The 13464-nt window shown below is 33.5% G+C and overlaps 1 protein-coding gene across 1 annotated transcript; it reads left to right on the top strand.

Moving 5' to 3' along the window:
• The first annotated feature begins 12071 nt into the window (after window positions 1-12071).
• Window positions 12072-13215, top strand: LOC133334806 (early boundary activity protein 3-like). Its single transcript, XM_061543124.1, has 3 exons — window positions 12072-12621; window positions 12692-12982; window positions 13114-13215. The coding sequence occupies exons 1-3, from the start codon at window positions 12079-12081 to the stop codon at window positions 13213-13215; spliced, it is 936 nt and encodes a 311-aa protein (XP_061399108.1). The 5' UTR covers window positions 12072-12078.
• The last annotated feature ends 249 nt before the right edge of the window (window positions 13216-13464 follow it).

The raw sequence follows: 13464 nt of genomic DNA, 5'->3' as shown, positions 1-13464 counted from the left end.
GAGCAACCACTTGGTATGCTGCAGCACAGTGTGCTGTTCAAAATGTATCTCGATCGGAGAAACGGCTATTATTTGGTGCACAATATGCACACATTTTACATAATCCAATATAGGTTATTCTAGATTTAATTTGTTATTCTAGATTTAATTTGTTTAAATCAAATGAATATATATATATATATATATATATATGAGAGCTATATTTAAATCTGAACCGATTTTCCCTAAACTTAAGATACACCATTCTAAACTCAATTCACTACGCTATGCAAAAATTCTTGCAAATCGAAGGGTTTGCTTTTAAACGGACGAAACTATGAACCGGTTTTTAGGAAACTTAACACACATCATTTTAGACTTAATTTAGTGCTTTAAGCCAAATTTCGTGAAAATCGAAAGATATATAGGGACTTTGGTACACCATTTTCATTAAATCAGAAGAAATTATATATGGGAGCTATATCTAAATCGGAACCGATTTTCACGAAACTTAGCACACATCATTCTATGCTTAATTCAGTACGCTATGCCAAATTTCGTGCAAATCGAATGATATATAGGGACTTTGGTGTACCATTTACATAAAATCGGTCGAAAATATATATGGGAGCTATATCTAAATCTGAACCGATTTTCAAGAAATTGTACACACAACGTTCTAAACTTAATTCCGTACACTATGGCGAATTTCGTGCAAATCAAAATCTATTTATGGACTTTGGTGCACCATTTACCTTAAATCGGACGAAAATATATATGGGAGCTATATTTAAATCTGAACCAATTTTTCCCAATTTCAATAGGGTTCGTCCTTGGTCCAAATGAATGAGCTGTGCCAAATTTCATCCAATTCGAATAATAAATGCGACCTGTACTTTATTTAACATGTCTGGACGGACGGACATGCATAAATCGACTTAGAATGTGATTCTATGCATATTCTCAAAAGACACCATGTGTCTATCTCGTTTCCTTTTGCCTGTTACAAACATATGCACAAAGACATAATACCTTTTACCACAGTGTGGTGAAGGGTATAAATATGGTTATTTGATTATATTTTAAAAATGTAAAATCACACAAACAGGATAACAAGTAAATTTTAAAACAAGAACTTTCCATAAATTACAATGGGTTAGAATGGCCTGTTTTCTTGGATTAATTAAAAAATAAAATTTTAGGTATCGTTTAATTTTTTTGCACCCGGTTACAGTATGTACAATACTACATAACTTGTCGTTAAAATAAATGTCAAAAGTGGTCTGGTGTTTTTGTAGTGAAACTTCAAAGTCAAACTTTATAGAAAGGCTGAAAAAAGTGAAAACGTTCCCGTTGAAAATTTTATTTATTCTAAGAAGTATTGTAAAAGTTAAACATTTTTCAATGGAACCATGAAGTTCAGGTTATTTTAATATGTTATATGTTAATTTAATAAAAAATGCACGTGTTGGTTATTGCTGTATCCAGTGGCCATGAGATTAATAATGAAAAATGCTTTACTCAAATCCATATCGAATTTCAAATTTTTTTCTCAAAAAGGTTCAGAATTTTTTATCAGTTCTAGTAAAGAATATCCAGATACACAGTAAAAATAATATATGTTCTTGAAAATTCTGTTTGATGATCGTTCGGCTGAAGGTCAATGGAAAACGTTTGTTTTTGTTTAAATTGGTTTTTTATTTATTTTTCCAATATTTCGATTGTCATCGACAACCATCTTCAGGGATCTGTTACAAAGAATACAATTAGTTACAAATTGATAAGCGAAAAATTCACGAATCTTACATTTATATTAATGTAGAGGAAAAGCGTCTACATTACTTTAACGTCACAGTCAAACTAAGTTTTCTTTTTTCGTCTGTGCTTATGTACTAAGTTCCTATAGATATGTGCACAGTGATCTGTGCCAGTTTTATAATTAATTCTTTTTTCCGTCGGTACATTTATGATGTGTAACATTTCTAATGTAAATCGTCTCCTGTAATTATTTTCCTGTGCTACAATGTCAATATCTTTGAGATTTGGTTTGTGACCAGTCAAAGTGCAGTGTGCTGCTAGCGCCGCACTATGTCGCGAGTTCATATAAACAGCGGCCAAAAATAGAAGGAGTTATCGTAAGTTAATGAAATTTGGTACACGTGCTTATTATTGGCCTAAAAAGCAACTGACAAAAAATTATATAGGTTGGACCAAGATTTGGTATACCTCCCATATAATGGGTCTTGAGAATGTCACCCTTTTTGGCCTATAAAATCTTCAATATTCAAACAAATTCAATGAAAATTGGCAATTTACATTTACTTATGCCTATAAAGCAACTGACCAAAAACTGGGTAGATCGGACCAAGATTTGATATACCTCCCATACAAAGGGTCTTGAAAACTTTACTATTTTGGACTATAAAATCTTTAATATTCAACTAAATTCAATGAAAATTGGCAATTTACATTTACTTATGCCTATAAAGCAACGGACCAAAAACTGGGTAGACCAGACCAATATTTGATATACCTCCCATACAAAGGGTCTTGAAAAATCCGATTTTTGGACCTATAAATTGTTTATATTCATCCAAATTCCACGAAAATTTTCATGTCTTCGTCCAAATTACATCAAATTTGGGCGGAGACAGTAATAGGTGTTGTAATTTAGTTGTTGGCCCATATTTCAGGTACCTACCATACCAAAAGTCCCTAAAAATTTAACCTTCTGTACTATAAAATCGTTATATGCAGCTAAATAAAGTATAGAAGTTTTATTTTCGTTATTTTTATTATAATATAAAATATATTTGATATCGTTTAATAACTAATAAATAATTTTTTATCATTCACAACATTTTCAAAACACACATCAGATATATATATATATATTATATTCCCAAATGTACGATTTAGTATCATCCACATTATAATCTCGGGCCTTTACTTTATGGCTGTTTAAGGATATTACAAGGTCGGTTTGTAATATAAAATACTAAATAAAATCCTTATTTAACTCGGCTTTAACAAAAGTTCGGGCTGCTACTAATTTTTTGTTGGCATGACTTGTTAGCACCTTGTGAAAGTCGCTCAAAAGGTATTGTACTGCACTTTGCGTATCCCATGCCATGAACTAATATTTTTATGTATGAACTTTCCACAAAGGTAATTCATGTGCGGCCTCTAAATTAAGATTATAAGATTATGTCTCAAATGATCTGATATATTAGTATAATCTTCAAACTGACTGAAAATTTATTTAAAAGCTATATTTTAAAACCAATTCTCCCATATCTACCCTTCGAATATCGTTTTTACCACTTAATTGCATATTTTATGTAAAATATTGTATTATTACTATGTTCTGAATCCAATTTCTCCTTCCTATTTGACCCTCAATAACTTATTTAATTGTATACATAACATATTTGACCATCCGCTTCTAACCATTTCGTGAATATGCCATATTTTTTCAAAAGGTGATCACCAAAAAAGTTAAATAACTCTTAGGACCGCAGGACTCCGCAGCTAATTTTTTTTATTCCTTAAATAACACACTTTTCACCACTCAAATAAAAAAAAATTAGAGCTAACCTTTTTTAAACTTTTTTTTTATGCTCCACTAATTTCAAAATTTGTTTTACAAATTTGATGAACTAAGTACTACAAGTGTGGACGACTGTATACACCATATGATATCTATATACATACAAACTGCAGCAAATTCTAGTTTTTAACATCCACAGCAACCAAAATAAACACTTTTATAATAACCGTTAATTTGAATATTCAAATATTTGAGCATCAGAAAAACACACCCATTTTTCGAAAATATGGTAAAAAATCAGTTTATAAATAATTATTAGATTTTAACCTTTGTAGAGACAAAACTACTCGACATATCGATGTAAAATTTCATATTTATTCTAATTGGAGTATCTTCTATCAATCCTCATCACCATTTTTGGCCGCGGTCGTGACACTGTGCGCCGTCTTTTGCTCTAATGGTTTGTCAGATTTTTGATCGGATTTATGTCCGGAAAGTCTAGTTTTTAATTTTGTTTTTGTCGTGCCAATTTATACCTTTTGGCATACATCATACGTTACATGCTATCCTATAAACTACATTGCACTTATCCTCTTTTTTGTCATTGTTTTACTGAACATATTATTGACAGTGTTGATGGTCTTTAAAGCTGTCTGGAATTTGTCCTTATTGTACACATTAGATCTGCAAAATCTCTCCGAAAATCCTGGGATGTAAGTTAAAGATTTATACACTTTTTCATTCTCTTCTCCAATTCTCAAGTTTTTATTCTGTTTTGCATGCTTTAATAGTCCGTCGATTATTTTTCGTGGAAAATCATTCTTTTTGGTTTTGGGTTTGATAGAATTGTTGGTCACTTATATTGAAGATTCTATGTATAAAATTTGTTGTCGTATTTATCTTCACTCTTCGTGGATGATTGGAATAAAAGTTTATAAGTCATCCAGATGCTGTTGGTTTTTGGTACCAATCTAATTTAAGTTCCTTGTCTTGTCTGATTATCATTGCATATAGATATGACAGCTTGTCATTTTCCTCTATTTCATGTGTAAATTGTATGTTTTTGTCGAATGAATTCAATACGACTTCCGTTTTTTTCACTATACAACATATATCGTCCACGTATTTTGTTAATATCCTTGGTTTCATCGTCATCTTTTCTATAGAAGCGTCCAATAATTCCTCCATTATTAAGTCAGCTATAATCGGTGACGCTGGTGAACCCATTGGAAGTGCTTTTCGTTGTTCGTACACCTTGTCTTGATATATAAAATATCTGGAGTCTTTAATGCAAAGAGTCAGTATTTCTATAAATAAATCTTTTGGCATTCTGGTATAGTCTTTCAATGTGTTCCATTTTTCGGCGATTGTCTTGAGTGCAAAGTTTATCGGAATGCTGGGAACAACGACACTACGTCAAATGATATTAATGTTTCGTCATCTTCAATGTTCACCTCTTTGATTTTGGATTTAAATTCTATTGCATCCTTAATATTGTAAGCTGAGTCCTTCGTCAAATGTTTTAAAATATCTACAATGTATTTGGACAGTCCGTGGGTAAGTGAATTTATGGATGAGCATCTTGAAAATTACTGTATATGGTGATAATATTAAAATAAATTACGTTTACTACATTTTTTACAGGCATATGACGTTTTCGACGTTTACACCTTTTTGACAGTCGAAAACCTGAAAATTCGTCATAGGGACCATTCCTGGCTGCGGATGATGATGATGTGGATGATTATCTTTAAGATGTATAAAATTCAATCTTTATATTGTACTCCTTGTACTATGTACCTACACTGATATTTGGCATTACTTAATAAAATTATACTCAAATATACTTAGAAAACATTTTTTTTTGATCCAAGAAAACATATTACTCTAACCCACTGTGCAGCGTTTGGATTTAAAATTCCTTAAATCGGTCAGGGCCTTTATACGGTGACTACCTTATTGGTTTAAAAAGGATTGGCAAAGTTGTGTAGAAATTTCATTTCACCTAAACTTCACACACATTAGGCTATGCTTATGTCAAAGGGTTTTGCAAAATGTTTATGCCAATAGGCAAAATTTTGGGTCTTTGATGCACAATTTACTTAATATCGAACGAAAAAATATATAGGAGCTATATCTAAATCTGAACCGATTTTCACTAATTTCAATAGGGTTCGTCCTTGGTGTCAGATTGAATCCAATTCGGATCATACATGAGCTGACTACTGAAAAAAGGATATAATTTTTCACCAGAATAACACATCCATCCATGCTTCGAAGCTAACAAAGAGTTGGTTTCCTGACAAAAATATTAATATTTTACCTTAAATTTTCTGTTAAGGAATGTTGGTTATACATTAGCATAAATACTGTCCAAAATTGGGTATACTCTATGTCAAACCGCATTCTATCTGTTACTCAAAATAACTTTGGCCATGCTAAATTTTAATTTAATAATAAAAAAATTCTGTGAAGTCTGTTTTTAACATCATTTTTATTATACCCTTCACCATAAGGTTGAGTGTCATTCCGTTTGCAACACACCGAAATATTCACCGGAGACCCCATAAAGAATATAGAGTTTTGATCAGAATAAAATTCGATGTCAATATCTGGGTGTTCGTCTGTCTGTTGAAATCACGATGGAGATTGCAATATTTAAGATAGAGCTCTGTAATTTTGCACAGACATTGCAAGTACAATAAAGTTGGACGGAACCGACTTTCACCACTTTGGGTATATTCAACAGATGGATCCTAGAAGACGTCGCATTTTTGAAGAACCATCACCATGAGATTGGATGAACTAATATATGTGATCTTTATCTAAATGTGAATCGACTTAAATAAATTTTTAAACATGACATTTCGAAGCTCATACTAAATTTGGACCAATATAGAGTCGTTTGTTTACAATGCGGGAAAATATATAAATCGATTAAAGCAAATCTCAATCGGACATGTCTTAATTATTTGTAGCTCGATAAACATGAAGTCGGTTGAGAATATATATGGGCTATTACGTCATTCTTTGGTCATTTCGTTCAAGGTTATACTAACTTCAGTACGTTTTGTGCATGTCTATCAAAATCTAAGCCGAGTTCAGCGAAACTTTCTACACCACAGGTTATACTAACATCAGTACGTTGTGCAAAATATTGTGCTAATCGGCCATGTTTGGGTCTTTGGTGCACCATTAACTGGAAATAGGACGAAACTATATATGGGAGCTATATATAAGCGAAACTTTGCACACCGTAACTTCAGAACGTTCTGCAAAAGTTTGTGCCAATTGGCCATATTTATTTAAAATCGGATGAAACTATAATTGCGACCTGTACTTTGTTTATATATATATATGTGCTTATCAAATATCTGTTGACAACTACATCGATCCCAAACAGACTCCACGTGAATTTCTGACTCCTTACTTTCACTCTTTAAGTCTCTTAAAGGACCGCAATATTTGTTGTGCAATTTTTTTATTGCAGTTTTGGTGGTGCTGCGTTTTTGTTTATGACGGTTTCATGGAAATTGCTCTGTCAAACTATCGCTGGGCCACAGCTGGCGCAACATGAATCTATTGATTGTAACGAGCAGCAGAAGCAGCCGTATCAGCGCATGTATGATGGCAGCAACAACTATCAAGTGAATGAAACGCATAAATTTGATTATTCGAAGTCACTCTTCGTTTGCCTGCTGGATGATGCATGACAGGTAGTTATCCACATATGTATGTAGGGATGTATGAATCTCTTCACAGGATTGAATGACAATCGAGCAAAATTTATCATGTTTGCTATGTCGAGAATGAAAAGTTTGGCCACAGCTTGAATGCGGATTGCGATCCGTTATTAGTTGCCGAATATTGAATTTTGTTATGATTTCAAAAATTCATATTTTTCTGCACATGAAGAAATGATGGGATGAAGAAAATAGATTCTAGTTTATGTCCTTTTATATCGAGCATGGTAAGGAAATTCAAACAATTGAAATTAATTTATAGGGTATTTACTAAATCAGGAATTCATGTTAATAACTTTGCTGGTACAAAAGGGGGCCGGGGCCGATTATATGATACCTTTCACTACTTTGGGGACATACAAGAGATGACCATTGAAATGGATTCGGACGAAATTAGATGTGTGTGACGAAAATATATATGGGAGCAATATCTGAATATGAACCAATTTTTACAAAACTTAATACAACTTCAATCAATCCTTTTAATACGCTCTGTCAAATTTCGTGTAAATAAAAAAACATAGATTCTTCGGTGCCCCATTTACATAAAATTGGACGAAAATATATATGGGAGCTATATTTAAATCTGACCCGATTTAAAAAAAATAAAAACTTCGCATACATCAATCAGGACCAAATTCAATACGATGTGTAGCAATTCAATACGTTGTGTACCATTCATATAAAATAGAACGAAAATATAAATGTAAACCTGAACCGGTAGGGTTTGTCCTTGGGCCAAATAAGTGACCTGTGCCAAATTTCATGCAATTCAGATCATAAATACAACTCACCAAACTACATGGACGAACAGACAGGAATGCATATCGACACCGAAAATGATTCCTGTTAAATACATATGCACAAAGGCATAATACCCTGTACCACAGAGTGGTGAAGAGAATAAAAAATACACTTTACAATAGGCTTAATTATATGCGGTGTGTAAAATTCCAAAATTTTTGGAGAAAAAGTTAAACAATATCGAAATTGACAAACTGTTGTTGTTGTTTTTTGAAATTATTTTTTAGAAAATTTTGACCAATTTGTGGGAAAGCAAAAATATTACGAAGTGTCGATGAGATTGGATATTACGTTCGCTTCATATTAGATGTAGAAGCATGCCCATCGGACATAATTTAGGTAAGTTAAATATATTACGATGTTCAAAGTTTCGATGAGATGGGATATTTCGTTCGTTTTATATAAGATTTACATAGGGGAGGTATTTGAAGGAGTGGACCGGTAAGTCTGTTCGATTGATACTATAAATGTATTTTCCACACTATTTTGACCAGAAGGCGTGGACCGAATTTTCCCCATATTCGAATTTGATTTGAGTTTAAAAGAAATATTATGATGTAAAGTTAAAAATTTTTCCTAAGTTTGGTTCCAATCGGAAAGTTCTTTCACATGATATTATAAAAGTAGGAGGTACCAGAAGGAGTGGACCGATTTTTCCAATCTTCGAAACTGAACCAATAAATATTACGATGCGCAAAGTTTGGACGAAATCGGCTATTGCCTTTAAAAGTTACCGTCTTCATCATCTAGGCAAACGGGCGGACATTTGTAAATCGACTCCAAATTGTGTGAAACTGATTTTGTCCAAACAAGCCAATATTTCGATGAAGTACATTTTTTGCCGTATCAAAGTGTATATATCCTCATCAGCCATTTATTTTTTGAAACCATAAGACACGTTATTGTAGTCTATGTAGTCCATGCTATACAAAATTCCGTGTAAGTATTTGGGAGCTATACCTAAATCTGAACCGATTACTTCAAAGTTTATACACGTCATTATAGACTCCATGTCATGCTGTATTAAATTTCGCCTCAATCGGACAATTGGTAAACTCTTGTGGAGTCGGTCAAATCTATATATGGTTGCTATATATACATTTGAAACGATTTTAAATTTCAATATGGTTCGTCCTTCAGCCAAATATGTGATCTGTGCCAAATTTCATCGCATTCGGGCAATAAATGCAACATGTACATTTTGTAAAAATTGGGGTTGTATTCACAGAAACACGACCTATTTTAAGTAATTTCGTTTCAATTAACCGATTCAATTATATGGAAGGTATGTCTGCATCCGCACCAATTTCAACAAAACTCAATAAATCCATTCTAGTCTCAATTTTATACGTTGTGCAAAAGTTCGTGTCAATCGGACAAACATTAGGAGTTTGGTGTACCATTAATCTAAAATCGGACGAAAATGTATAAGGGAGCTATATTTAAATTTAAGCCGATTTCATCGAAACTTTCCAGACTATCTAAATCTGAACTGATTTTCAGGAAACTTAACACACATCAATTCAGACATATTTCATTACGCTGTGCAAAATTCCGCGCAAATCGAAAGATATGTAGGGATTTTGGTGCACCATTTACATAAAATCGGACAAAACTTTATGTGATAGTTATATCTGAATCGGAACTGATTTTCACGAAATTAAACTCACATCATTCTTGGATAAATTCAGTGCGGTGTGCCAAATTTCGAACGGAAATATATATGGGAGCTATATCTAAATCTCAACGGATTTTCCTCAATTTCAAAAGGGTTCGTCCTTGGGCCAAACCAATGAGCTGTACCAAATTTCATCCAAATCGGATTATAAATGCGACCTGTCCTTTTTTACAATTTAACACCAACAGACGAACGGACGGACAAGCATAAAGCGACTCAAAAAGTGATTTTGTGCATATTCTCAAAAGGAACCATGTGTCAATCTCGTTTCCTTTAGCATGTTACAAACATATGCACAAAGCCATAATACCCTGCACCACAGTGTGTTGAAGGGTATAAAAAAGGAAACCAGAAATTCAAGGGCGTTTTATGGCAGCTATACCAATATTTTCAATTACAAATATATATGGTGTAATACGACTGCAAATCGTAGGTTAAATGAGGCTAAGTTCGGCCCGGGCGAACTTTTTATACGCTCCACCATGAGGATAAGATTAAAAATATATAAAATGAATAGAGGCTTCAAGGAGAAAAATTAATTTTATAATAAGACCTTGAGTATACCAAAAAGACGCGAAAAAATAATTACCTAATAGGGGCTAGCGTTTTATGGGGCTATACCAAAAAGAAAATCAATATTGAGCATTTTGGGTAGTGACATCATTATTGGTAAATAAATGTGGGGTACCGTTATATGTGGGCTACCCGGAAATTTGGGTCAATATTAATAATTTTTAGTACAAGGATGTGCTATACAATGAGAATACAAAATATATAAAATAAAATTACTGCCAATTTGATTGAAAAACTTGTTCAAAAATACCGAATATTGGACATACCGAATTATAGCCAATTCGATTGTAAAATAAAGAAATGCCTAAATACCGAATATTGGGGGTACCGTTACGGGTATGAACTAGAACAGACCGACGGACATGCATAATCGACATATCGTGCTGATAGGGTCTCCGATGCACCAATTTAATGATAAAATTGATAAATGATAAAATTCGTTTAAAAATTTAATAATATCGAAAATGGAGCGGGACCTATATGTGGTGCTATATAAAAACTTTCCAAAAAAAATTGTTGGTAGGAAAATTTGACACCCCATGAGAATTTCAAAAATCCAATTAGAATTAATTCAGTTGTCCAAGCCTCTAAAAATTCTATGTATGCGGTGGCTATTTGGAAACTCAACGAAAATCCAAAAATACCAAGTTGGACCCAAAGCCCACAAAGTACTGAATAATGAGCGGTGCCGCTCTGGGACAAATTTATTTCATATGATGAGATGTGGGAATAAGTCGCTTCGGGAGCTTAGATATTTATTATCTAACTGTGATAAAAATAGCCAAACATATTTTAAAAAACGAGTTCCATTTAAAATGTCATTATTTTAAATATAAATTTGGGGAATGTCGCCCGGTTCCACGTAAATGGACAAAAAAATTTATATTTTACGGATCAGCGTAACATTTTCCACATATAATCTAGAACAATGTAACAGTCCTTATTTATCGAACGGATCATCGAAATGAGACGTCAGTACACAGACTGATTGTAACCATATCATAAAATCATAAAATTTATCGAAGTTAGTCTACAATCTCTGAAAAATATGAAAATCCTCACAGGAATGACCAGATAAATATTTGTGATTCGCTTAAAGATTCGATTTATTTTCCTCTGAAAAGTTAGAAGTCATTTTGGGTTATTCGAAATTATGGAAAATCCAATTTGACAAAAATTTCCGAAGGTTGACATTTTTCTTCCAAACATGATGACGCACAGTTATTGTTCTGCCTTAAGTATTTCCATTATTGTTTCTTAAAATGAACTTCGCTGTTGGATTTCTGTGAAAAATGTAAATAGTTTTAAAATCGAAATTCGACTATGGGAATTTCCGTACAATTAACTTATCGTTAAAATTGCGCTGCTAAGTACCGAAATTCAAACTGGACACAATTTCCCAGAGTGTGCGGTAATTTCCTAACATGTGCTGGCAGAAACCAATTGACTTTCACAATGACTAGGCTGGAAGGACCAGCGACCATAAACATTGGCCATAAATTTATGTTTCGCGGAAAGGTGTAGTTGTGGGTTGCCATAAAAATTTGTTTGGGTTGGGTTTATTTCTCCAGGTAGGGTGGACAGGTAGCGCGGTTGGTGGTGATTACGGAAAATACGCCAGCCAGACTAGTTAAGGTATTTAAATCAAGTACCCATCACGGCAGATTAACAGTTCTAAACTATCAGTCTAACTGAAAACATTATTAAGTGTTATTGTTCGTGTGTCGAAGTGAAAAATTGACAGTGTGAAAATGACATCTCTACAGTTGCTGCATAATTCCCGTGAAATTTGCCGCATGTCATGGTTTCTCATCGAAATGGACGAGGGTCAGTCGAAGGGAGGCAAGGAAAACGGTCGGATTGTCTATGGTGTTATACATTCGATTGATTTGGTCGATAACGATTCGACCAATATGTATATAAATCGGCGAGTGCGTTTCAATTGGAATCATGCAATTATTGAAGGCCGTGTTAAATTGGCATCGGATGATCGCTACTTCATCGAACAACAGTTCAAGACATTGACGAAGAACAATGAAGGGGTGATTTTGAAACAGAGATTATCGAAACGGTATTTGGTGCAGTTCAACAAAGGAGCCAACACCATTGTCCATGCCATTGTTCATCAAAAGGAAATCGTTTGGCCCAAGGAGGATTTTCAAAATTCCACCATACGTGAGGTGCTGATCCGCGATGGTAAAATTCAAAGAATGGCAACGGTATTGCATGTCAGTGAATCCGATGATTTGATACAAAAAGAATTGGATATGCTCAAGGCAAGGTGTTTTGAAGGGGTAAGTATGAAATTTTGTTCGCATTGTTCGACAGATAACTAATCCGTTCTTCCTTTATTTTCTTATGCAGGCCTTTGAAGAACCCTATGATAATAATGACATTGAAGAGACCCCGTGGCTATTTGTCCAGTACAGTAGTGGTCCCAGTAATGTCAGCTATTCGATTATAAACATCTGCGGCACTGTTTGGCAAGAGGAAAATCTCTATCGTAATGTTGTGGCCTACATTAAAGAAGGCGAAACCGTCCACCAGGCCATTATAATTCGTAAATCCAAGGATCGTAATAAGTTAGATAGTGAATTACGGTCCATGAAAGATTATTGCCTGAAAACTGATTTCCCCATTAGCGGAACGAGTTGTGTAAGTAGTCGCGAACGAATTCAGCAAATATTACATAAACATGTAAGTTCTCCGCCAAAGAACTGAACGTTTTTGTGTAATAGAAGAAATTGAAGTGATTTTAATGAGTTTCTCTCTTCGTTTTTTTTCAGTTCAAAGTATCACTTCCTCCATTGGATCATCAGGCATTGTGTGCGAAACCAGTAACAATACTGCCTGTAAAACGTGAAAAATATCAAATTGTCAGACATTAAATGATGGTTTAGGACTAAAAATGAGAATAGTTTTGTAATTATGTTTTGTAGCAAATAAGACACAATTGTATGACAATATAAAAACAACAAACAAATTTGTATTAAGAATATAATTTAAGTGTTATTGTAATAAATGCGAAATATCTGAAAGAACATTTTATGTTTTTATTATCTTGGCGGTTATAAATAGAAACAAAATTTTAAGGTCTGCGGCAGTAAGTAGAAAAATGTTCTAAATTACTACCCTAT

Source organism: Musca vetustissima, unplaced genomic scaffold, assembly GCF_032173495.1.
Source record: "Musca vetustissima isolate MV318-11 ecotype Yass unplaced genomic scaffold, APGP_CSIRO_Mvet_v1 utg15415, whole genome shotgun sequence".
NCBI classification, from domain to species: domain Eukaryota; kingdom Metazoa; phylum Arthropoda; class Insecta; order Diptera; family Muscidae; genus Musca; species Musca vetustissima.
This window is presented reverse-complemented; position numbering and strand designations above follow the sequence as displayed.